We start from the raw sequence: 22,510 nt of genomic DNA on the forward strand, positions 1-22,510 counted from the left end.
GTTGGGGGGGGGGGGGTGGAGGGAGGAAAGGAAAGATGAGCTTAGAACACCCTTATTATATACTGCTCTCCACAAAAGAATGCTATTCAGCCTGTAACCTAACTGGCCAACTGCAAAGCTGGAAGACCATACAGACCTCAGCAAAATAAAAATAACATAGCAACAGACTAGAAATGAGCATACAGATGGAAACCTGGCTGTCAAACAGAGAGAAACCATTTTTTTTAAACTGAGGATGCCATACTAAGCATGCTCCAGAGCAACCCCTGTTTGACATAGCAAAGATCAGAGACAATAGCTTTGCCTTCTTTGCTGATCCATTCCTCTTGCTGTCTTGTCAAGAGAGGACAAAAAAAAGAAGCTGAATCACATGCTATGGCAAAGTGTGCTAAGTATAGGGCTGCATGACATACTAGGACCTGACCACTATGCTCAACTGGTCATATACCTCATAAGTACCCAATATAAGAGGCTGAGAAAGGCTAACCCCCCCCCCCCCCCTCCAGCCGCTAGCTCACAGCTGATATACCTAGCAGCAGGCTCTCTGCATCAGGATTCTAACCTGTGTCTGTCGCTGGATTATGCACTGCTCTGGATTATGCACTGCTCTATGCTCCTTTATTACTAAATTCAAAATGGTGGTGTTTCCCGACGAAAAGCGGCACCGGAGACGAGGCAGAGGCGACCAGCAGCAGGTTCTCTGCATCAGGATTCTAACCTGTCTCTTGTCGCTGGATTCTGCACTGCTCTATGCTCCTTCATTACTAAAATTCAAAATGGTGGCGTTTCCCGCCGAAAACGGCACCGAAGACGAGGAAGAGGCGGCCAGTGGCAAAAGAACGGAGTCGGACCCCCCTGCGACGGCGCCTACAATATTTCGGTCTCAGCACCCTGGACTGCAGTACCGGCACACACACACACACACATTGGACCCTAAACGCTGCCGCTGCCAGACCAAACAGCGGCGGAGTTCACCTACCTCGCGAAAAAAAAAAAATAAACGAGAAACAGCTGATCAACTAACAGCTGATCGGTCCAGAGCTGGCGTGCTTGTTCTAACTGCCCACAAACGGCTCTGCCAAGAGAGCAGACCGGGAGGCTCATTTTTTTTATTTATTTCAGTAGCTGTCTCTCCCATCCTCTAAAGCTGCACTTCTTGAGGCACTTGAGGAAATTGTTATGTTGCTTTAAAAAGCAAAACAGGCTAGCAGAGACAAAATTAGCCAGCATCAGGGAAGATGGGGGGATGGACTCGGCCTTCCGAGTGTGGCACCCCCGAGGTTCTGAGGGACTCCCCATGGGTTTCAGCCTTCAACGAGCAGGTTTTTTTTTTTTTTTTAATAAAATGCACAGGGACACAGAAGAAAATTATACCAAACACTGAAAACTTAATCAAAAGAGAGTAAAGAATAGAAAAGACTGAGACTGAAAGGGCTCACCACCTTCCACCTGCTGGAGACTGAGATTACTGGATCTTTCTCTGGTTGCCAAGGGCTCTTATTGGCTCCTAGAGTCACAGTTTTTTTTTCTCAGTCTCCACCTGCTGGAAGGCGTACACAACCCATCAGTCACATTCTGGGCCGGTCCGGAGGGATGCTAAGGAAGACCGAAAATACTAGAATGCCTCTGTATTGCTCCATGGTGTGACCTCAAGTACTGCATTCACTTCCTGTCGCTGTATCTCAAAAAAATATATAGCGGAATTAGAAAAGGTTCAAAGATGAGCAACCAAAATGATAAAGAGGATGGAACTCCTCTTGTATGAGGAAAGGCTAAAGAGGTTAGGGCTCTTCAGCTTGGAAAAGAGATGAATCAGGGGAGATATAATTGAGGTCTACAAAATTCTGAATGGTGAAGAATGAGTAGAAGTAAATCAATTTTTTACTCATTCCAAAAGTACAAAGACTAGGGGACACTTGAGGACGTTACAAGGAAATACTTTTAAAACAAATAAGAAGAAATATTTTTTTCACTCAACGAATAGTTAAGCTCTGGAACTCTTTTCTGGAGGATGCGGTAACAGCGGTTAGCATATTTGGGTTTAAAAAAGGTTTGGACAAGTTCCTAGAGGAAAAGTCCATAGTCTGCTATTGAAACAGACATGGGGAAGCAACTGCTTGCCATGGGATTTCTAGCATGGAATGTTGCCATGATTTGGGTTTCTGCCAGGTACTTGTGACCTGGCTTGGCCACTGTTGGAAACAGGATACTGGGCTAGATAGACCATTGGTCTGACCCAGTATGGCTATTCTTATGTTAGGGGACAGGAGGAACTTTATCTGTGTCCCAGAGTTAGGAGACGGGAGAATGGCCTGATCTGGGATCCTTTAGAAGGAGGAACTTTGCCTATCTCCCAGTGTTAGGATATGGAGGGAAGAGGGGGGGATGTCCTGATCTGGGATCCTTTAGAAGGAGGAACTTTGGACTCGCGAGGCCAGGAGGCGAATCAAGATGGGGGCGTAATAAGACACGCTGAGAAGCACCTCCAAAAACATGTTTGGGTGATAAGAATTTCTTCTTTCAAAATGCCCCATACCAAAGGAAAGGGGTCGACGAGGATAGTCCCTCCACCTACCTCGACTTCCTCCCCAATCCAATCGGGTCTTGAGCGATTCTTCGTGCCAGTCTCCCAGATAGCAAGGGATACGGATCCCATTGCGGGGCTATCCGGAGAAGTGGAGGCCCTGCTGGGAGATGAAATATCTCTCTCTCCACCTTCAATAATGAATCCTCCTTGCCCGGCGTCGGCAAAGAATCCAGTAGGGGAGCAGCAGCCTACCGGAAGCGTTTTGGGTGCGGCTCCCAGTGAGGGTCTGGTATCGTTGCAGAAGACGCCAAGGGCTGAGGCAGGAGCCTCAGAGAAAATGTAGGAGATAAGCCTTGAAATGATTTGGATGAAGTTGAATAAAATGGATGTAACTCTACATCAGGTGAAGTCAGTGCTTTTAATAATAAATTTCAAGAGTTAAATTCAAAAGTGGACTTGATAAAAGAAGAAATAGCTGAAAAAGGTTCAAGTATCCAAAAGAATGTAGATTGTCTACAAGAATTTAAACAAACTGTGGTGAAAGATAATACTGACATTCGAAGGAGAATTGAACAGATTGAAAATTTTAATAGAAAATTAAACTTAACGTCTGTTGAATTTCCCCAAACTCCTTGGGATTAATCCGCATGAAATATTTAAAAGATATCTAAATGAAGTGTTAAAAATGCCCCTTGAAGCAATTCCGCCTATAAATAAATTATATTATATTTCTAATCCTAAAGGAGAAGTAGGGGAAAAAAACAAGAATCTGAAAATGTAAACTTGGATTTAAATAATATCTCAGCTATACTAGAGCAGTCTTTGGATGAAACAACAGAAAGGTTCACTTTGATTGTATCATCATTAATATTTGAACAAGACTTGAATAACATAATGAAACTTTATTTTAAATTTTTTAAAACCTGTTTTGGTGGAATTATATAACATACATAGTAACATAGTAGATGACGGCAGAAAAAGACCTGTACGGTCCATCCAGTCTGCCCAACAAGACAACTCATGTGTGCTACTTTTTGTGTATACCCTACTTTGATTTGTACCTGTGCTCTTCAGGGCAGAGACCGTATAAGTCTGCCCAGCACTATCCCCGCCTCCCAAGGTACAGATTTTCCCCGGATGTAACAAAACTGACCCAACAAAGAAGGAAAGCTTTTCTGGCATTGAAATCAAGAACATCTGAAATAGGAGGGACATTCTTTTTAGCTTATCCTTGTAAATGTGTTGTTAAACTGGGACAGGTTAAATACACTTTTTATTCACCTGATCATTTAAAATCTTTTCTTGACTTGAAACAACTGAAATAATATTAATATAATTATGGGAGTATTACGCCACTTTGTTACTTTTGATAAATTACTGTAATAATCTTCTCTAACTCATTTCGCCTCCTCCAAATAGCTAATGTGGTCTAAGGAAGCAAAAATTATTATGCAAGTGACTGTTAAGACTATGATATTGAAGTTTATATAACTTTTTGTTTTATTTCTTTTTTTTAATGATTATTATTGATTTCTTGCTGGAAAGAATAACTATGGCTGTATTTCAATAACAAGTGTATTTTTGTTAAAAGTAAAAAAAAAAAAAAAATTAAATATAGAAGGAGGAACTTTATCCATGTCCCAGTGTTAGGAGACAGGGAATGTCCTGATCTGGGATCCTTTAGAAGCAGGAACTTTGCCTGTGTCCCGGTGTTAGGAAACGGGGAACGTCCTGAACTTGGGGAGCTGTATAAGGTAGGAGAGGTTTGTAATGCTGTGTATGATCCCTGTCCCAGTATCTGCCTTTTCTTGGTTAGAATTTGATAAAAAATGTTTTTTGCCTTACAGACTAATAAATTGAATAAGTCCTATATGTCTGACTGTCTTGGACATTTCACACTCGCATGTTGTTCTATGCTTGACTAACACCACCTGTGGTCTCACTGGCTTTCAAAATGAAATTATGTATTTGACAAAGAGCTTTGAATTGTGTTCTGGTGACTGGGGTACACTGGTACACTGGGCACATTCCGTTCTGTGACCGATTCCCAGTGCACTGGGCACACTCTGTTCTGTTGCTGGTATCCCAGAGCACTGGAATAATCCTCAGTCTCTGACTGGTGTTGCCACTGGCCCTGAGTGTGACTGGGTCTTCAGTGACATCTTGTTCTGTGTTCCCAGTAAGCTTTCAATACAAGCTGCTCTAGAGCTTGGGTGACTAAGCGCAGGTGCCATGGCTGAAATATGCAAGGGGAGGGCCGAGCTAGGCTGCAGGCCAGGGCAGGTAAGGCAGCCACATTCCTGTGGGCTGCTGTGAATCCGGAGCCTCCCTTCTGCCCTGGAATTGAACACACACATTTGTTACATGAGGTGTCTTTCAAGAGTGTTGTCAGTATTGTAAGAAGTGCTGCTTTTTGTTTCTTTTAAGAGGCAGCCTTCACGTTCCGCACACTGCAGCCTGAATTCTCAGCCCATGAGGGACATGGGGGTCAGTTGGAGGTGGCATGATGCATTAGGGTATGTGAGAGGAGCAGATGGAGTGGTGGACAGCCATTCTAGCTCTGGGTTTATAGATGCTGAGTGGGAAGACAGAGTGGGCAGAGTTTGACATTTAGGTGAAAGATACTGTACTAGCTCTTCCCCTTCCTCTCCTCAGGCTAAAAAGCAGCAGTATTGGGCTGCCTAGGTGAAACTTTGCCTGGACACCCTCATTAATTTTCAGATTTCTAGGATCCCCTCAGTTCCCCTGCGATTGGGATAATTAAACTCAAGATGGAGAAAGAATCCTGTAAAAATGTACACTGACATACTTTTCAATCTTAAATTTTGCTATGTAGTATTTCAAAAGCTCTTTCCCCAGTAAATGGGCTCTTTAAACACTGCCCTCCCTGTAAAAGTACCCAGGGTCTGTTATGTTGCCGCCCTCCAGAAGCTACTGCTCTAGGCACCCCTGCTAGTTTGCCTAATGGTAAAGCCAGCCCTGAATGTGTTAAATACACAAACTCTGAAGTGTGCACACTTATGTATGAGACTTGTATGTAAAGCACGGACAGACACACATGAAACTCAGATGTGATACGTGTGCAAATAGATACACACACACACACACACACGTACACTCCTGTCTTCCTGTGAGTCATAAGCCCGGCCTGGGCCAGCTGGGACCTGCACCTCTGAGCTTTGCAGACAGGGAGTGGGACTAGCTGGAACCAGTTTATGCCTGAGAGACTGGTTGTTAAGTTTAAAAACTGAGTAAACAAGAGAACAGCCAGAACAGACACACACACACACACACACACACAAACACTCCCCCCCCCCCCCCCCCCCCCCGTGTGGTCCCAAGATAAACGTGTCGCAGCACCCCTAGCAGTCCCTGGGACAGATATGTATCACATCTGTTAAACACTCACAAATACCACCCTCACCCCCCTGCGTGTTTCCGGAACACGTCACATCAGAGTGTCCCTGGAACAGACGTGTGCCACATCACATACACACAACCCCCTCCCCCCATCACCAGTGTATTCCTGAGACAGACACCTGTCATGTCACCTTTAACGTGGTCTTGGAGCAGGCATACCCCCCTCCCCCTGGTGTGTTCCCAAGACATTGCCCCCAGCGTGTCCCTGGGCCAGATGTATATCACACAGACACATCCCAGAATGTTCCCAAGACCAACACATGTCACATCACCCCCGGCATGTCTCTGGAATAGACGTATCACATCACATAGATTTCCAAGCGTCGCTAAACCCCCAGTGTGTCCCTGTGACAGACACATTGCTTCTCCCTCTGTGTGTCCCTGGGCAGCAAATCATAGGATGGAGGATAGTTTTGAAGGCTCTTTCTGGGCATCTCTATATGTGTAGCAGTGTAAGCCTGTGTGTGTATGTGCAGCCATATAAGCCTGTGTGTGTCTCTGTGTGGCCTTGTAAGCCTGTGTATGTTTGTAAAGGAATACAGGCAGTGAACATTATTTCATTACTAAAGAAGTATAAATCCCTTTGTCCCTTTGAGTGGAGGAACAGCCTAGTGATTGCAGCGGACTTTGATCCTGGGGAACTGGGTTTAATTCCCACCGCAGCTCCTTGTGACTGTGGGCAAGTCACTTAACCCTCCATTGCCCCAGGTACAAATAAGTACCTGTATATACTATGTAAACTACAGAAAGGCAATATGTCAAGTCCCATTCCCTTTGTCAGTAGAGATGTATCCTCATCCTGCGTTTCCCCCCCCCCCCCCCCATTGTATACCTGTTTACCCGTGTGCATACGTGCCTATATACAGCATGTGTGCGTCACAGCCTGTATTTGTTCCACTGGATGAAGCCGGTTCTCTCTGATTCTAGGAAACCGGTGGCATAAATTTGTGGAAAGACAGGCGCCTCCACATAGTCCCTGTAAAACTGCAGGAACCTGTATATCTAGGACATGAGGAAGGCACCAGGCAGTGACCCAGTGTTTCCAGTCCCTGACCAGTCTCTGAAGCCCTGTCTGCTATACTGCACAACAGTGAGGGTTGACTGGGCTGCAGGGGGTCCTTCCTGCCTGGGAAGGGAGCCCTAAGCTTCCTTGGTTGCTATGGGCAGGCTCTAGAGTACTGCAGGGTGTATCAGGAAGTGGGGTGTGGCTGTGGGAGGCTGGATTAGCAGCTCCTTGGATGAACCTTTTGTCTGAGTCGGACTCCAGCACAAACCTCAGACTCTCCAGACACTGAAGAGAGAAGATCCCAGTCTGCACCACAGAGGAGCCAGGTGAGCAGCTTCTGAGGACTTGGAGGGGAGGAAGTGGGGGCTAGATGGGGGTCACCCATCCTACTCCTTAACTGGGGCTCAGAGAGGGGCAGGGATAGAGGACAGAGCATCTAGAGTCCAGGATAATACAACTTCAATCTGCACAAAGGAACAGAGGAATTGTTAGTCTTCACCTGTCTTGTGGTGGGGTAAAGTGTATGTGAAGCTCGCACTGCAGCTGCCTGGGTTATAACTATTATGGTGGGGGGCTGTGAATGTGAGAGGGGGTTCATTATTTTTGTTAATGTTTGATGAAACTCACACAATCCCTGCCTGTGCTGTACCTGTCCAGTGGATTGGGAGGGGGGTATCTATATGTAGCTTGCATTGTGCTGTACTTGTCCTATGGGGGAATATATCCATGTGTAGCTTGCATTGTGTTGCCTGTATTGTAATACTATGTGTGTGGGGGGGGGGGGGGGGCATATATTTGAGGACATTCACACTGTTCTGCCTGTCCTATGGGTTAGGGCAGCGTGTTTTTCTGTATATAAGTTTTAGGAAACTCATACAGTCACTGCTTGTGGTAGGGGGAGTGTGTGCTGTACCAGTCCTGTGCTGGATAGGGGGTTTGGGTGTATCCATGTGTAGCTTGCACTGCTGCTGCTTGTACGTGTCCTGTGGTGGGGTGTGTGTGTGTGTGTGTGTGTGTGTGTGTGTGTGTGTGTGTGTACACGTTTCAGGGAACGCATGCAATTGCTGTGTGTGTGTGTGTGTGTACACGTTTGAGGGAACGCATGCAATTGCTGTTTTGGTGGTGGGGGTTGGTCTCCTTTCTATAACTGTTTGATTATATTGACATGTGAACTATGTTATTCTTATTATGTTTGTAACACCAATTGTATTTTGTACCCTGAAATGGCAATGCCATTGCAGGTATCTGTAAGCCACATTCAGCCTGCAAACAGGTGGGAAAATGTGGGGTACAGGTGCAATAAATAAATAATAATATATGTACCTGCTTTGAGTAGACGCAGGTTTTTAGTTTGTCGTAAGACAGAGGGGGGGAAGCCTTTACATTTGAGGATCCAGCCCCAGTAGGTCATGGTGAAGGAGGGATGCTGAATTATGCACCCCAGTTCCGGGTTTCTCTAGTACTGTAGGAGTAGGAAGTTGGGGAGGGGGGTGGGGGCTCACAACACTCAAGGACTCAAGGTGCCTTTGTGACTTCCGTGTGCTCTGGGGGCGAGTCGAAGCAAATTCTTAGACAAACACAAGAGAGAGAGAGAGATGTCAGGCTGGACCGTGAGAACAGCTGCAGAGCAGAGAAGAGGCCGATTCATTCCTCAGCTATCACAGAGTAAACAACCCGTAACAGAGCACGATCAGTACATACTACACTCAATCCATAATACGGCATGATTGTTAAAATACTACACGCAACCCCTACGGAGCACAATCATGTACATACTACCATAGTCTCTCAACTAGTTTTGTTCTATCAACATGGAAGAACTCTGCTTTTTGATCCTCATCTTCTAAAGCACTACTGCCCTGTTTCAAATTTAAGTCTCCTTTCAAAGATCACTGAAAGAGTTGTCTTTGACCAACTGCTTCAACTTACTGACCAGCATCTTATCTTACACCCTCGCCAAACACGGTTACCTGTCTCGCACTGCATTCTTTCTTCCATGCTGGGAAAGTTGTACTTCTTTTATCTCTGCACCTCTCTGCTGCTTTTCATTTAGTTGATCACTCTCTTCTTCTGATTTGTCTTCAATCTATTGGAATGACAGGTTCTGTCCTTAATTGGTTTTCTCTCTCCAAGAGGTGTTTCTCAGTATCTACCCTTTCATCAGTCTCATTCATGGTACCTTTGAACTGTGGTGTTCCTCAGGTTATCTCCACTATTCTTCAATATTTTTCCTAGGGGACAATGCTCGGAAGTCGCTGTTAAAAATCGTGCGTGTTTAGATCCACGGTTGAAGTTAATGATTTTGAAATTACTACTACTACTACTATTTAGCATTTCTATAGCGCTACAAGGCGTACGCAGCGCTGCACAAACATAGAAGAAAGACAGTCCCTGCTCAAAGAGCTTACAATCTAATAGACAAATTGCGAGCAATGCTCAAAGGAAATCACATGCAAATGAGCAGCACACAATTTCAGCAAGAAGCTCGGTATTGAAAGCACCTAATGCATGCTTAGAACAGTTACTTGCTAAGTGTTGATGCTATATGCATGCCCAAGCAAGGAAGGAACCCAACTGCATGTGCCGTGGACATACCTCCACAACGTGCTTCAGACTTTTTTTTTTTTCTAGTTCCATGCCAACTTTTTTACAGTTTCTTTTTGTAGGGTTCCATGATAAGCTTTCACATCCTGGGGAGGTTTATTGTTCATATGTGCATGTACGAAAGCTATGTGTAGCTTTTTGTTCCAGCTGTGGGTGCCATCGACACACCTCCACAACGTACTTCTGCTTTTTTTTCCTTCCATGACAACTTTTTCACAGTGCTATTACATGCGGGACACACGCACATGGTGTAGTTAACACATACGTGCAAATGCTATTACAATATGACAGACTGCTCCGCTGGAAAGTCACCGTCATGCTACGACAGCTCCAGACCTCCCGGAAAAATTTGCTCATTAAAGGTCAGCACTCCTTTATGTGCATTGCTTTCTTCCATGACAACTTTTTCACAGTGCTATTACATGCGGGACACACGCACATGGCGTAGTTAACACATACGTGCAAATGCTATTACAATATGACAGACTGCTCCGCTGGAATGTCGCCATCATGCTACAACAGCTCCAGACCTCCCAGAAAATTTTGCTCATTAAAGGTCGGCACTCCTTTCTGTGCATTGCTTGGAATATTAATTTTAATACTAATTAGTTTGTTGTAATACATTTTCATAGGATTATCGTTGGCTGCTACCGCAAAAGGAAAGGTCAATGCAGAATCACATAGTGTATTACTCGCTGAATAACATGACTATTAAATTTGGTAGAACCAGTCTAAATCAGACATTGCTAGCACGGTAAGCTTTTTGCATCGGTCCCGTAGCCCTCTAGCCTTTCTCATACAAATCTAGAACATAAATGTTTTTTCATTTATGGCAGCTGATGATATTCTTTTGATTTACTCAGTTTCACAAACCCTTACCCCGACTTGTCAGCGTTATAGTCATGCCTGCAATTTCTCTCAAATTGGCTCACCCTTCAGAAAATGGATTGTTAAGCCTTCAAAAACCACAAACTGCTGGATCTCAGGTTCACTTCCCACCCTCTCTGTACCTCTTAACCTCTTTGATATTCAAATTTCCCCAGTTAACTCATTCCGTTACCTTAGGGTTCCCTTTGATTCAAAACTGGCTTTTGATCATCAAGTATCTCAGGTTATTTTAAAAAAGGCTTTTACTGGATTCAGTGAATCGGTTCTATTTTTTGGACTTTCACGCCCTTCATATCCTTATTCATGCTTGTTGTCGTATTTTGAATTGACTACTGTAACACTATTGAGGAATTTCTTCCTATCTCCGTCGTCTCCAAACGCTTCAAAATTCTGCCACAAGATTTTTATAAAAAGTAAAATGTTGGGATCACATCACCCCTCTCTTTGATTCATCTTCACTGGTTACCTGTTCACTTTAGATGGTTCAAGGTTCTATGCCTTACAAGGCTTTACACCTCGGTTCTCCATTTTATCTTTCCTCGGTTACAATTCCCTATTCACTGTCCCATCTGTTGCATTCTCTCGATTCACATTGCTTGGTTTTCCCCTCTCAAAGACTTGCTCACTATGAGTCCACCTGCATTTCAGCTTTTTTCTTTTCAGCACTATCCTACCTCATCTTAGATCTTTCTCTAAATTTAAGGCCCTCCTAAAAGCAAATTTTTTTTAAATTGGCTTTCAGTGTTCCTTTCATTTCAAGTTCTTCCGGAAGTTTTTTTTTTTTTTTTTTCTGGGTTCCAGTGAATTTGTACCATCTCAATGATCTGGACGAGGAATGAGGAAAGTTGACAGTGAATTGTGGGCACTTAAGTTTTGCTGTATGACTGGCTTATATCTTTCCTGTTCTTATTTGACATTCTTTTCCAAAAATGTTTACGATTATTTTATTGTGAGCTGCTATGACCTGTGTTCAGTAATGGCAGGATATCAAGAAGTTCAATAAACATAAACACACAAACCGTAACCAAACATAATCATTATATTACATGCAACCTGTAACAGAATACAGTTGTGTGTATGCTAAATGCAATAGGGGCCAACCTCTGCCACTTTCAGTCTACCATACTATGCTGCAGTTTCTGGTATTTTCAGCTCCCCGTGCTCTCTATACTGTGCTGCAGTCTCTGGTATTTTCAGCTCCCCGTGCTCTCTACACAGTGCTGCAGTCTCTGGTATTTTCAGCTCCCCGTGCTCTCTACACAGTGCTGCAGTCTCTGGTATTTTCAGCTCCCCGTGCTCTCTACACAGTGCTGCAGTCTCTGGTATTTTCAGCTCCCCGTGCTCTCTGTACTGTGCTGCAGTCTCTCGTATTTTCAGCTTCCCATGCTCTTAATACTGTGCTGCAGTCTCTGGTATTTTCAGCTTCCCGTGCTCACTATACTGTACTGCAGTCTCTGGTATTTTCAACTCCCTGTGTTCTCTAAACTGTGCTGCAGTCTCTGGTATTTTCACCCTCCTGTGCTTTCTTCATTGCGCCCTAGTCTTTGATATTTTGAGCCTCCTTTGTTCATTATGTTTTACCTTTTTTAAAAACTGTATTCATTTTTCTTTTATTTTGTTATGCACATTAATTCATTTTTTTACATGTACAAAATTGCTCACAAATTTCCAAATGCATATCTGTCACAGAGTGACAGAGCTTAGCTCTGCTCTTTGGGAGATTATGAGTTGGAGGTGATCTGCTCCCACTGCCCCAGCACCATGAGGGGATTAGTTTCAGTGCAACTTTCTTGAAATCAGTCACCTTACTTTCTAACTCTTCTTACTCTCTTACCTATCTATATGTTACATCTTTGCTTTACCCTTCAATATCAATTCAAATGTTCTATTCCATATTGTGTTGACATTGTAAGTAGTATAACATGCCATACTTTGTATTGTTAGTTGAATATTTTTACTGCTATAAGGCTTATTATGTTGGATCTATTCTTACTGTACACCGCCTTGAGTGAATTCCTTCAAAAAGGCGGTAAATAAATCCTAATAAACAAATAAATAATACATGAATCTCTGTGCATTGCAGGACCGGGAGACAGTCGGAGTGGAGGGAAGTCTTGTAACTCCTGCCAGTACAGAGACGTGGAAGGAAATTTTGTGTTATCATGGTTTTCCAAGCAGTGGGGAAGTTGCTGGGCTACAGGAAGCAGTGAGTACCCAGCCCTTCTCTCCATCTCTGCAATGGGGTAACTCCCCTGCACCCCCCCCCCAATACTTTCTACTCTCCAGCAGGAAACAATTGCACCTCCCTTTCCACCCACCCCTTCTATGCTGCAGGACGTTGCCCTCTCCTCTGTCCTTTCCCATAGCTCTTTATTCTCTGTGTTAGGGAACTGCCTCTTTCTGGTACATTTGCAGGCTTGCTCCAGGTCAGTCACAGGCTGATCCAGTACTGGTTTTGCTGCAGCCTTGTTTAAGGAAATCAGTGGGAAAATCAGATGCATGCAAGAGGGTAAAACCAAGAATGCTTCACCCTGTTCCTTTCACAACACAGTTCCCTGCACAGTATGTCTGCTCCCTCTCTCTTACAAAGTACCTGTATATATGTACAAAGGAGCCAACTTTTCAAAATTATTGGGGGTGCTAAGCCCAATGGAAATAATCCCTCCCTGGACACATACAAGGAATTTTTCCAATATTGGGGGTGCTCAAGCACCCACAGAGTCGGCTCCTATGTATATGTAAACCTTTTTGATTATAACCACAGGCGATATATAAATCCCCATCCCCTAAAAAGTAGCTATCTCTGTGAATGCTTGAAAACGAGCAAACTCCTTCACTGAGCCCTGAGAGGGAAATTTGTGTCAATGGAAACAGAGCTGACAAGTTCCCCAGTTCCAGGCTGGAGACTTCTTGGCCAGTCCAGGTTTTGAATTTACATCCCAAAGCAATGTGGGATTTGTAGTGTCTGATCCAACCAGCATTGCAAGTCCCACAGTGCAGCAGGATGGGGAGGAGGTGGGGACAGAAATCCAGGTCTGTCCCTGCCAACAGTATAACCACAAGGCTAATTTAAGGTGGGCATGAAATTCTGTCTCTACTCCTCCCAACATGGGTAAGTTGCTGGCCGCCAAAACTGAGCTGCTGTGGTCAGGAAGAGGTCCTTGGCTGCTGGGGCTTGGGGTCTCTGCCAGCCACACCAAGGAAGCACAGATTTTGGGTGGGTGGCTTCTGGCCAGTAATCCCCACAATCATTTAGAAGAGTTGGCTCCAGTTTCTCCTCTAGTCCTAAACTCTGTTCCCTTCGCCTCCTCTAGTCCCAAATAATCTCTCTCCTCTTCTCTGCAGAGGGAAGTCACTGAAGGACAGGAACCGTGAGAGGAGAGGGGCGATGGATGAGGAGCGTCTTTGCCTGGATCCCCGGTTCACCTCTGCTCGTGTCCTGGACACTGATTTATTGATGCTTGTGGCGCTACCCAAGGGTGTGAATGCAGACGAGTGGCTGGCCAGCAATGGTGAGTGTCGATTCCCTCCCTCCCGGTACTCTTTGTGACTGGCATTAATTTGTTTAAACACGAATCTGATACGCTGATGTTTGGTCCCACCTTGAGACCTTCCTCAATATCTCGTCTCCTTTTCCTCTCCACCTCTTGGTCTCTGAGTCTCCTACCTCACCATCTGCCGAGACTTGTACAAGACCTGGTGGGCTCTGATATTCAAACACAGTAAATGTGGCTTGCAGAAAATCCTCTCATTCGTCCATCTGTCTCATTCTCAGGGCCAGTGAGAGTCAGAAATGTCTGGCCATCTGTGCTGTGGCCAGAGGAGAAAAAGGGGAGCCTGCTGCCCCAGCATCTGTCTGTATTGTGTGTCTGTGCATGGATGCATGCTTGTGTGGTGTGATTTCGCTTGACGATTCTCACAGACAGTAACAGTCCTGTTCCCCTTTACTTGAGCAGTTTCGCAGGTGTTTCCTACTTGCCTCAGCCACCCCTCTCCTCTTCTAACTGCTTTACTCTCTTTTCTTTCTCTGGCAGTGCTGTCGTTTTACAATCATGTCATCCTCTTGTATGACTGTGTCTCCGAGTTCTGCACCAACTCCTCCTGCCCCACTATGAAGGCCTGGAACAGGTAAGTCGCATATCACTGTACACATCCAGGGTGGCACCTGAATCTGTACTTCTGACACTGCTGAGGATCCTCTGTGCCCATCCCAGGCTTTACCCCTCACTCCTCCACCATTGATAAATCATCTGTGCTCATTCCAGGCTTCGCCCCTCACTCCCCCACCGCTGAGGATCCTCTGTGCCCATCCCAGGCTTTACCCCCTCACTCCTCCTCCTCCACTGAGGATCCTGTGTCCCCATCCCAAGCTTTACTCCTCACTCCCCCACCACTGAGGATCCTCTGTGCCCATCTCAGGCTTTAATTTATTTGTTACATTTGTATCCCACATTTTCCCACCTATTTGCAGGCTCAATGGATTCTGACACACTCTTTCTGTCACCTTCTTCTTCTGCTCTCGTTCTGTTAGTGTTTGCAGCACTCTGTCACAGAGGGGATATCTAGCAGAGGCTTTACCTTCTGTTCTATAAGGAGTGGGATTTAAATGGTGTCTATCCATATCTCAGCAGGAGACCTTTGGGGTATAGCATCCTGTGCCTATGGGTAGGGCAGGAGTCTGTGTATATTCTTAACTGGCTGATGTCTCTCTCTTCAGCACATTCCAGTGGATGGACGAGAAGGGACGGAGGAGGAAGTGTTCGGCTCCACAGTACGCAGACTTCGCTGCTAGTGTCGCTCACAAACTGCTGAGCAGTGAGGACCTCTTTCCTACCAAAGAAAGTAAGATATGGCCTGATGTCTGAGCCGCTTCCCCCCCCCCCCCCTTTTCTACAGGATGCCACTTCTCCCCCTTGTTCCCTCATCCTGTACCCATGCTCTCTCCCCTACCCCCCCCCCAGCACCACATTCCTCCCTTCCCCCATATTCAAGTTCAATTTTATTCCCTCCTTCCTTCTTCTGCCTCCATCCATCCTATTGTTTTTATTAATGTATGACCTATACCTTCCCCCAATCTTCCATGTCCACTTCCCCCTTCATGTCTCTTCTCCTCTCCACGATGATCTTTAGCTCATCTGTTGGCAGGGCTTGTCTTCACCCTTCTGTCTCTCCCCACAGACAGAGACTTCTCCCTAACCTTCCGGCCGGCCATGCAGAAGATTCTTCGCCTCCTATTCCATCTTCTGGTGCACATCTATTCATCACACTTCCGTGTTGTGTTGGGCCTGGAGCTGCACCCACATCTCAACACCTTGTACCTGCACCTCCTTCTCTTCTGTGCCGAATTCCGGCTGTTGGAGGTGGCGGAGATGGCAGTGAGCGAGGAGCTCACCACGGCCCTACTCCAGGCTGGCCGCCGGTCCAGTGGTATGTCCTGAGCCCTGCTACCTGGGACTGATTTACAGTGCTCATGATTTGGCATAGCAGTGTGCCTCTTCCTTCGGGGCTGCTTTGTTTTCTCTCAGCTTGCGTTTATCAGCAAAGCTTCTGAGCGATCCTGCTATGAGGCTGTGACGTGAAGGATCGCAGCAGCATTTCACAACCTTGAATGTGAAATATCCAAAGACCCATTCATGGAGGGGGAGAGGGTATCTGTCAAATCCAGAGACTTAAATGGTTGGAATCTGTCATAGAGCTGAATGAGTGTATCTGTGCCACCTCGGCCCTAGTGCAAGTGCCCTGCTCTGTGCCATTTGGCTTTAGAAGGTTGTAGACATGGACATGTAAGAAGAGGATGAGCTGATGGACCCCCTCACAACAACGTTGATCCCTGTGACAGTGCTGCCTGTGTGTTGATTGGGATATTACTGTGAACCTCAGGTCTGTCCCTTACTGTATGTTACTAAAAGGTAAATGAGGTGGAATGGGAGTTTTGTCTTCTGAGAGAGGGTTACATAGATGTTTTTTTTTTTTTTTTGGGGGGGGGGAGGAAGGCAGATGTTATTGGTGGTGTCTGCTCCAAAGAGAATGTTCACCCTGGACCTGACAGAGCTGTAGCCCACTAACCATTTATCTGCTTCCTGATACCTGCGAGCAGCGAATGTCAGACTGGGCCTTAGTTCCTTTGCAGCATTTCAAGAGTGGAGCCAGGGTTAAAGCACAGATCATAGTAACATATATAGCAGCATAGTAAATGACGGCAGATAAAGACCTGTATGGTCCATCCAGTCTGGCATCGGAACTCGAAGAGGTCATAACCTAAGCCTTATCTATCCTGGTTTTGTAATAAAAAAATTTGTTTCCTCTCTGTGATATTGTGTTTTGCTTGGTTAGTAAAAGAAAGGGGGACTCATGATCAGCTCAGGGAGGAAATGGCCTTCCACAGTCCAGACAGTTTTCTCTGCACCATCTGAGACCTCTTTCCTTTAACTCTTGTGCTATGCTCGGCTAGGTAAGAAGCTCCTCAGGTGTCCAGCCTCACTAGCTTTGAGGCTCAGACAGAAGAACATCTTTAACTCTAGCGTCTCTGGCCCCTGTCTGCAGGTGTCCTACAAACTAATGATGGCCACTAGGGGTAGTATCTCCTTCTGTCCTCTTGTTCAACCTGCCCCAGCTGGTGCCACTAGGAATGAGTTCAGATGGCACAGGTTCTGGTGGCCCCTGTCTCTCCACCCAGGTAAAATATTTCCTGCAGTTGGTAGCCCTGGGCAATCCCTTGTGATCTGTATTCAGATTACACCTTCAGCCCACAGCAGCAGAGCTGGTGCTGATCTGTGGGGTGATGCTGCCACCTTGTCCTTCTGCTTTGGAATTTAATTATTTAAAATATTCATAGCCTGTATTACCTCAAAAATCTAAGTGGGTTATGATAAACTATACATAAAACGAACAGCATATAAAAATAAAAATATAAAATCCGAAACTATACAGCAAATGACTGGACTCATCTTTGTCAGATGTTATCAAAATTAAGCAAATTGCTGAAACAGGTATGTTTAATTATTTTGTAAAAGAAAGCAATGATGTCATCTGCCTTAATTTGAATGGGAGCTTATTCCAAAGAGTAGGACTAGCATTAAAGAACTGATCTTCTTCCAAGTGGATCTGGTAGACCCAAGGAACGTCGACAACACCTGCTCAATAAGTTCCGCCAACTCATCTCGGTGAAAAATGCGGACCACCGAAGGGTCCTCCCCAGGCACAGCAAGCTCCTTATCATAACCAGCCAACATCCCCTCATCCTCCTCCAGGGGACTAAAATCGCCCTCTGACTCCGGAGGGGAAAAACATTCCAAGTCCTCAGACCACTCCACATGTGGCCTCTTAACACTAGCCCCCCCTGTTCCAAGACTAGGGGGCTCCGCTCGCATCGGCCCCGCCTGCCAGGCCTGGAATAAACTCCAAATAAAATCCGGCGGGAAACCCATCCGACCAGGCACGTCCCCCCCAGCAAAACCCGAGAATGGACTGCCTATAGGTCCTCCGACCAACTCCGGGCCTTGCGGTGCCAATTCCAAAATGGCGGCAGTTCCCGTCAAAAACGGGACCGCCGCCACGCTACTAGACTGAGGCGCTGCCGGCTCTGGAGGGCCAGACGCGGGTACCTCCGCCACTAACACCGGCAGAGCGGAGGTAGAAGACCGGTTCCCCACAATAACAGCAGGAACCGCCAACCGTGTCAACCCCTGGCGCACACAAGATCTACATCGTAGCGGCTTTCCCGACATCGCGCGCCTAAACGAACAGCTGACAGCCTCGAAAATCACTCACCCGTAGTCTGCAAAAGCAGCGCCCCAAAACCGCTGAACAGCTCCGGAACCCCAGAGTGCAGCTCACTCAGCTCTCAACATCGTTTGGGCCTTCGATCTCAGGGAGACTTAGAGTCTTTTTTTTTTTTTTTGCCAAACTTTATTGCAGCCTGAAATTGAGCCCTGCTGCTGCTAAAACTACCCGGCACTCAAGGCTGCAGCACAGAACTGCAGCCGAGGCACAAAGCTGCCCAAACGGGAGAGCCAGTTAGGGGGAGGGACCCGGCCACCCGGGTGTGACACCCCAAAGGGGACAATGGCAGGCCCCACTGGACCCACCAACCCCCAGCACACTAAAGTCTTCCAGGCACAGGGATAAGAGCTAAAAACAGACCAAAAGAAGCTCCTAAATAACCTCTGAATCCTACCAGACCGGACAAGCTGCACAGGTTGCCTGTCTACTGTTGGATTATTTGTAGTAAATAATTAGCAGATTTTAGTACACACAGCTTCAGCTTTAGAAATGTTAATTTCTTTCTTCATCTCTCTCTCATTCACCCCAGAATAATTCACTGCTGAGTCACTTTAAAGTTGAAGTAACAAAACATCTGTTTACTCACAGTTTGTAGTTAGATTATAATCAGACAGGCTTATATATACATATTACTATACATTTGTATTATCAGCTCCTTCCATGTGCTTAGATGGTAATGGATGCTCACACCACCATAGATCCTCTCAGGTTAGGAGAGATCATGAGCTCCATGTGCTCCATGTGCTGCATCTGCTGCATCTAACCCCCACAGGAAGTTGCATAGCTGTGTGACCTCTCTAAGTAATTCACATCAGAGGTCACAGAGTAATCACAGAGAAATAATAGGTGACAGGCAATGCATGTAAAATACAATTACATTCCAACAAACCCCTTCTCATGCATAACTGTCATGCAATTATTTATTCATACAAAGTCCAAGCTTTATACGCAGATTCACAAAATGTTCTCTGGGTAACGGTTTGGTCATGATGTCAGCTGTCATCTCACTGGTGTGACAATAGTGTAGACTGATGACCCCTTCTTTTGCCAACTCTCGCACGTTGTGGTATTTCGTTGCGATGTGCTTGGTGCGTGACTGAACCTTGTCATTCTGTGACAGTCGGATGCAGCTCTGATTATCTTCCATTATCTGGATTGGTCTCTGTTCAGCTATACCAAAATCCAGCATAAGTTTTTCAATCCACATCAGTTCTCTGCACGCTTCCGATACAGCCACATATTCAGCTTCTGTAGAAGACAGACTCACAATACTTTGTTTATGACTGGCCCATGAAATTTGTACATTTCCATACATAAACACATATCCACTTGTGGATTTATAATCAGAATGATCCCCTGCCCAATCTGAATCACAGTAACATATTAGTTTTGGATTACTATTGGCTGAAATCTTTAATTTACAATCAATGGTACCCTTTAAATACCTTACCATCCTTTTAACTGCAGTCCAATCTGATTTGGTAGGTGAGCTGACCCTTCTGCTCAAAATTCCTACTGCATTTGCTATATCAGCCCTGTATGTGGTAGCTAGATATAAAAGCTTACCTATGGCTGATCTATATTGGATGTTATCTGGTAAAGGTTCTCTTACTGTTTCATCCTTCAGAAAATCAGTGATCATGGGAGTGCTTACAACTTGGGCATCTTGCATACCTAAACTTTCAATAAGCTCATTTATTTTCTGCTTCTGGCTTAGAAGATAAGAACCATCATTTTGTTTCTCAATTTCTATACCAAGATAGTATGACACATTACCAAGTTCTTTTATCTCAACATTGTGGTTTAAACACTTTACAATGTCCTTGTACTCTTGCTCACTTTTGCTTGCAATGAGCAGATCATCAACAAAAGCTAAAATGTATGCATATTGTCCATTTGTGCACCTAGTGTACAAGCATTTATCTGCTTCACCTTGCTTAAATCCCAAATTTGTCAATATTTCATGCAATTTATCATTCCAACATTCTGCACTTTGCTTTAATCCATAAAGACCTTTGTTTAATTTACACACTAGCTGTCTTTGTTTTGTATTTATGAAACCTGTTGGTTGTTCCATGTACAAGTCTTCAGTTATATCTCCGTGAAGAAACGCTGTTTTCACATCAATGTGTTTGACTTGCATGCCTTTTGAGACTGCAATGCTCAGAAGTGTTCTGATTGTCGTGTGTTTCACTACAGGTGCAAACACTTCATCAAAATCTTCTCCATATTTTTGAAGATATCCCTTTGCCACTAATCTGGCTTTATACCTTTCCACTTTTCCTTGTGCATTCCTTTTTAACTTGAATACCCATTTGCATCCTATAGCTTTCTTGCCAGGAGGTAATTTTGTAAGAATCCAAGTATTATTTTTATCCAATGCATCAATTTCTTCTTGTGCAGCTTTATGCCATTCAGCAGCTTCTTCTGCTGGCATTTTCTCAATCTCATCCCATGTTAAGGGCTCTTGAGCTTCTGCTGACTTTGTTAGGTAAGACAGTCTTGGGGGTGGAACACCTTTGTTTTCCCTGGATGAGCGTCTGACAACAGGTTGGTCTGACCTTTCCGCATCCTCTAAATCTGAGAGTACTTCTCCAATTGATTCCCCTTCTCCAACTGTACTGTCTTCTTCAATGATCCTTTCTGTGTCTGCTTCCTCTGTCTGTTCCTCGTTAGATACAGATGAGTTGCTTTCAGACATCTGCCTTGGTATGGCATTTATATACACTGGCATGTCTATTATGGTTCTATTTTCATATTCTGGATGATAAGGCTCATCTGGGATAATCCAGCCTTTATCAACCCTCTTGTTTTCATCAAAATATGTAACATGTCTTATGCCAACAATGCCAGTTTTCAGATTCAAAATTCTATATCCTTTGTGTCCTGGAGCATAGCCAACTAAAATGCCCCTTTGTGTTGTGGAATCCAGCTTATGCCTTCTTTGCTTTGGTACATGAGCATATGCTGTACTTCCAAATGTTCTTATGTGTGACAGGTTTGGCTTCCTACCATGCCATGTCTCATGTGGTGTGCGCTCAGCGCCTTTAGTTGGCATTCTGTTTTGTAGGTACACTGCTGTGAGAATGGCTTCCCCCCATAGTCTTTTAGGGAGATTGCTATCTGACAGCATACATCTGGTCATTTCCACAAGTGACCTAAATTTTCTCTCTGCAACAGAATTTTGCTCTGGTGTATAAGCTACTGTTGTGATATGCTGAATGCCTTCTTGTTCTAGAAATGTGCGCATGCTTTGTGAAGTGAACTCACCACCACTGTCGGTCTGAAGAACCTTTGGTTTTCTTTCAAATTTATTGCTCACCATGGCTACGTATTTCTTCAGCATGTCTGTGACTTGACTTTTCTCTTTCAGCAAATAGGCCACACAATATCTAGAGAAATCATCCAAGAATATTAGCACAAATCTGTTATTTCCCAATGATGGGATATTAAACGGTCCACATAAGTCACTGTGTATTAAGTCCAGTACTTTATTACTCCTATTTCCTGTGTATGCAGGAAATGAGGGTCTCACACCTTTTTGAGTAACACAGTCTATGCATTTCTCCATTTTACCAGCATCTGCACTTATCTGAATGCCTGTGGCTAGTTGCCTACTGTAAAGATCCTGGATCACCTTAGAATCACGATGTCCCAGGCGGCGGTGCCAGATTTCCGGACTACATTTACCATCATTCTTCCTTACTTGCGCCATATGTGAGGCTTCACCTGAAATGTTCAGTTTATAAACATCATTATGCATAAAAGCTTCAGCATACACTTCATCATTTTTAGAGATTGTGCACTTACTGTTTTCAAAATGAATCACAAATCCCTTCTTATCTAATGTAGATACACTAAGCATATTGCAAACTGCTTGGGGAATATACAAGACATCACTTACAGGAATTTCTTTAACTTCATTAGACACTTTGCATTTTAAGAATCCAATTCCTTTTGCTTGGATCTTAGCAGTCCCTGCGTTTGCAGTTTTAAGAATACCTTCCTCTGGACACATTTCCTGAAAGAAATTCTTACAATTGGTTAAATGGCATGTGCTCCCTGAATCCAAAATCCAAGTACTTTCATTTGAATTATTATTTACCATAGTCAAAGATTTTTCTGTCATTAGAAAGCCCTTGTGTTTATCTTTGTCCTTCATACATTTCCTGGTTTGAAAATTCTTTAGTTCCATTGGCTTAGGTGAGCTAGAGGGAGTGTTTTGTGTTTCCTTACACCATTTAGATACATGTCCCTCCTTTCCACATGAGTAGCAAATCAGC

The 22,510-nt window shown here is 44.7% G+C and overlaps 1 protein-coding gene across 2 annotated transcripts; it reads left to right on the top strand.

Moving 5' to 3' along the window:
- The first annotated feature begins 7,010 nt into the window (after positions 1-7,010).
- LOC115466608 (MOB kinase activator 2-like) lies at positions 7,011-17,347 on the top strand. Of its 2 annotated transcripts, XR_003941563.1 has the most exons (7): positions 7,011-7,279; positions 12,529-12,651; positions 13,791-13,957; positions 14,480-14,573; positions 15,163-15,287; positions 15,624-16,614; positions 16,674-17,347. XR_003941563.1 is itself a non-coding variant. In XM_030197955.1 (6 exons), exons 2-6 carry the CDS (start codon positions 12,608-12,610, stop codon positions 15,881-15,883), a joined length of 690 nt encoding a protein of 229 aa, XP_030053815.1. In that variant the 5' UTR covers positions 7,011-7,279; positions 12,529-12,607; the 3' UTR covers positions 15,884-17,347. The 2 variants fall into 2 exon arrangements, 1 of the variants encoding a protein (XP_030053815.1); XM_030197955.1 differs by having other exon boundaries at positions 15,624-17,347.
- Positions 17,348-22,510: the final 5,163 nt, after the last annotated feature.

This window comes from Microcaecilia unicolor, chromosome 3, assembly GCF_901765095.1.
Source record: "Microcaecilia unicolor chromosome 3, aMicUni1.1, whole genome shotgun sequence".
Classification (NCBI taxonomy): Eukaryota; Metazoa; Chordata; class Amphibia; order Gymnophiona; family Siphonopidae; genus Microcaecilia; species Microcaecilia unicolor.

What these genes read in the sequence shown, in the direction of transcription:
- LOC115466608 (XM_030197955.1), top strand. Translation starts at nt 12,608, where the DNA reads ATGGTTTTCCAAGCAGTGGGGAAGTTGCTGGGCTACAGGAAGCA. An exon ending in CGAGTGGCTGGCCAGCAATG is followed by an intron (nt 13,958 to 14,479) that starts GTGAGTGTCGAT and finishes TTTCTCTGGCAG; the next exon opens with TGCTGTCGTTTTACAATCAT. An exon ending in CCTCTTTCCTACCAAAGAAA is followed by an intron (nt 15,288 to 15,623) that starts GTAAGATATGGC and finishes CTCTCCCCACAG; the next exon opens with ACAGAGACTTCTCCCTAACC.